Source organism: Arachis hypogaea, chromosome 20 (assembly GCF_003086295.3).
Source record: "Arachis hypogaea cultivar Tifrunner chromosome 20, arahy.Tifrunner.gnm2.J5K5, whole genome shotgun sequence".
NCBI classification, from domain to species: domain Eukaryota; kingdom Viridiplantae; phylum Streptophyta; class Magnoliopsida; order Fabales; family Fabaceae; genus Arachis; species Arachis hypogaea.
Window position 1 is genome coordinate 141,268,116 of NC_092055.1, and position 2,338 is coordinate 141,270,453.

At 31.5% G+C, this 2,338-nt stretch overlaps 1 protein-coding gene across 1 annotated transcript; it reads left to right on the forward strand.

Annotated features, from left to right (window-relative positions):
* Positions 1-421: 421 nt before the first annotated feature.
* Positions 422-1,398, forward strand: LOC140183280 (uncharacterized). Its single transcript, XM_072231316.1, has 3 exons — positions 422-616; positions 727-814; positions 1,010-1,398. Exons 1-3 carry the CDS (start codon positions 422-424, stop codon positions 1,396-1,398), a joined length of 672 nt encoding a protein of 223 aa, XP_072087417.1.
* Positions 1,399-2,338: the final 940 nt, after the last annotated feature.

A 2,338-nucleotide genomic window follows, 5' to 3' on the forward strand; every position in this document is an offset into this window, starting at 1 on the left:
CACCGTGTCCATGTCATAATAAGACATGGACATCAACCAAACACTACCTACCTATAGCAAATCATGGTATATATATATTTTGTGCTCAAGGATCAATGTACCACAGTATAGGAGGATTTCATCCGGATCAAGGGACGCGGCTACGCTTCTTGCAACTGTATATGTATGATACTGAGCACGAGTTACAAAATAGGATGCTGGAATACACAACTGCATGAAAGTTTGGTTTTGAAGCTATAACAATTGTTGCACCGATATAATCCTTTTATCCATATATTTCGCCAGCTTGCACAACGACTAGATGTACAAGAGTGTAGCTTGGTGATTAGAGAGTGACCTGCTAATCAACCACAATAGACAATACAGTCTCCCAACTGCTTCACAAGTAACAACCATAATAGCCAGTGATGACATTGAAATAATGGTGCGTGGACGAGATATCAAGATTCAAACTCATGCTGGTAATTTCAGAAGGATTCAAGAATTTGTTGGCTATTATGATCCACTACAATATCCTCTTCTTTTTCCATTTGGAACGCATGGATGGGATATGAATACTCGAACTCAAAGTGGGAACAAAGTATCATGCCGGACATATTATAACTATATGCTCCAGGTACAAACTCATATTTGCTACATAATTTATTGACTTCCTTAGATGATAGTTTGAACCATTACATTATTTCACAATTTCTAACTATTTTCTAATATCCTCAAAATTCGTAGATCCGTCCCGATAATCACTCAACAGTTTTGCAAGTGGGGCGACTTCTTCAACAATATGTTGTTGACAACTATGTGAAAATAGAAACAGGTAAGTTAAGATGGGTTCGATAAAGACAACAGAAACTTCGAGCTAAACTATATCAAGGCTTACAAGATGCTTTGTACACAGGAGAGACTAATGTTGGTAAATATTTTTCAATTTAATAGCTACACGATTGATTATTACGTGTTTTCGAAGTTAAAATTTCAAACTAATAATACTTTTCTCTATAATTGGTTTCAGAAAATGTTGGTAGAAGAACGATATTACCATCGTTGTTCGTGGGCAGTCGTCGAGACATGACCCAACGGTACGATGATGGAATGATTATTGTTCTTAAAGAAGGCAAATCGGATATTTTTCTCACTATGACATGCAATCCATCATGGTCAGAAATAGCTTCGGAGCTCAGCCCTACTCAAACTCCACAGGATCGTTCGGATCTAACAACTAAGATTTTCAGAGCCAAATTCGAACAATTAAAGGAGGATGTTATTACCAAGGGTGTATTGGGAAAGGTGAAAAGTTATATTTATATCACTGAATTTGAGAAAAGAGGATTACCACACGTACATATGTTGCTAATCTTAGAAAATAATGACAAGTTGAGTGATCCTACCACATTTACATGAGGCAATGCTAAGACATATGGTCTATGGTCCTTGCGGAACACTTATTCAGTCTTCACCATGCATGAAAAATAGTCAATGTAAACGCAACTACCCAAAAGAGTTCGTAGCAGAGACACGACGAGGTCACGAGATGATGACTCATATCCTCAATATAGGAGGAGATTTGATGCTCCAATCTCTATAAACCAAAATGTCATATAAATAAAGCTACGTTAATTTTGAAATGATGAAAAAAATATTTATCTGACAAATTTAAAGGATGAATGGTATATTAACACCAATATTAAAATATGATATAAATAAAGTCACGTCAATATTAAAATAAAAAACAATAGTGATCTTATAAATTTAAAAAGTAAATAATATATTAAAAAAATAAAATTAATTTCTTAAAAATAATAAAAAAGCGGCTAAATAGGCACGATCGTACCTGTTGAGCCGTTAGTCACTATAATCCAAAACAATCGATACAGTTATCATTAATATATTTAGACATTTTAATAACACATTATAACAGCAAAAATAAAATATCTTTCAAATCTTTCGTTATATATTTTGGAATATATTAATTTTTAATTTTTCAATAAAAAAAGTAAAAATTAAAAACGACATAACTCATAAATATCAAAACTAAAAATATTTTTACAATTATTTTAACTCACTATATCTCATTAAGTTCTAGTATGAACATTTTTAAATTTTTTAATTAAAAATCTTATTACATCTACAATAGAATTAAATTTTATTTTTATAAAACTTATCGAAATATATTTAAATTAATTAGTTTAAATAATTCTTACCTAACATAACAGGTGTTACTTGGTCGATTTGTTATCTCTTGGAATATATGTATTCGTTTGGTATCAGAAAAAAAAAATGCTAGATAATTAAATTTTTTTAAATTAAGTTAAACCAAGTTAAATTTACGAACCGCACATTT

Coding starts and splice junctions, on each gene's coding strand:
- LOC140183280 (XM_072231316.1), top strand. CDS start 422: ATGGTGCGTGGACGAGATATCAAGATTCAAACTCATGCTGGTAATTTC. Junction 617..726: donor ATTATAACTATATGCTCCAG/GTACAAACTCAT, acceptor CAAAATTCGTAG/ATCCGTCCCGATAATCACTC. Junction 815..1,009: donor CTATGTGAAAATAGAAACAG/GTAAGTTAAGAT, acceptor AATTGGTTTCAG/AAAATGTTGGTAGAAGAACG.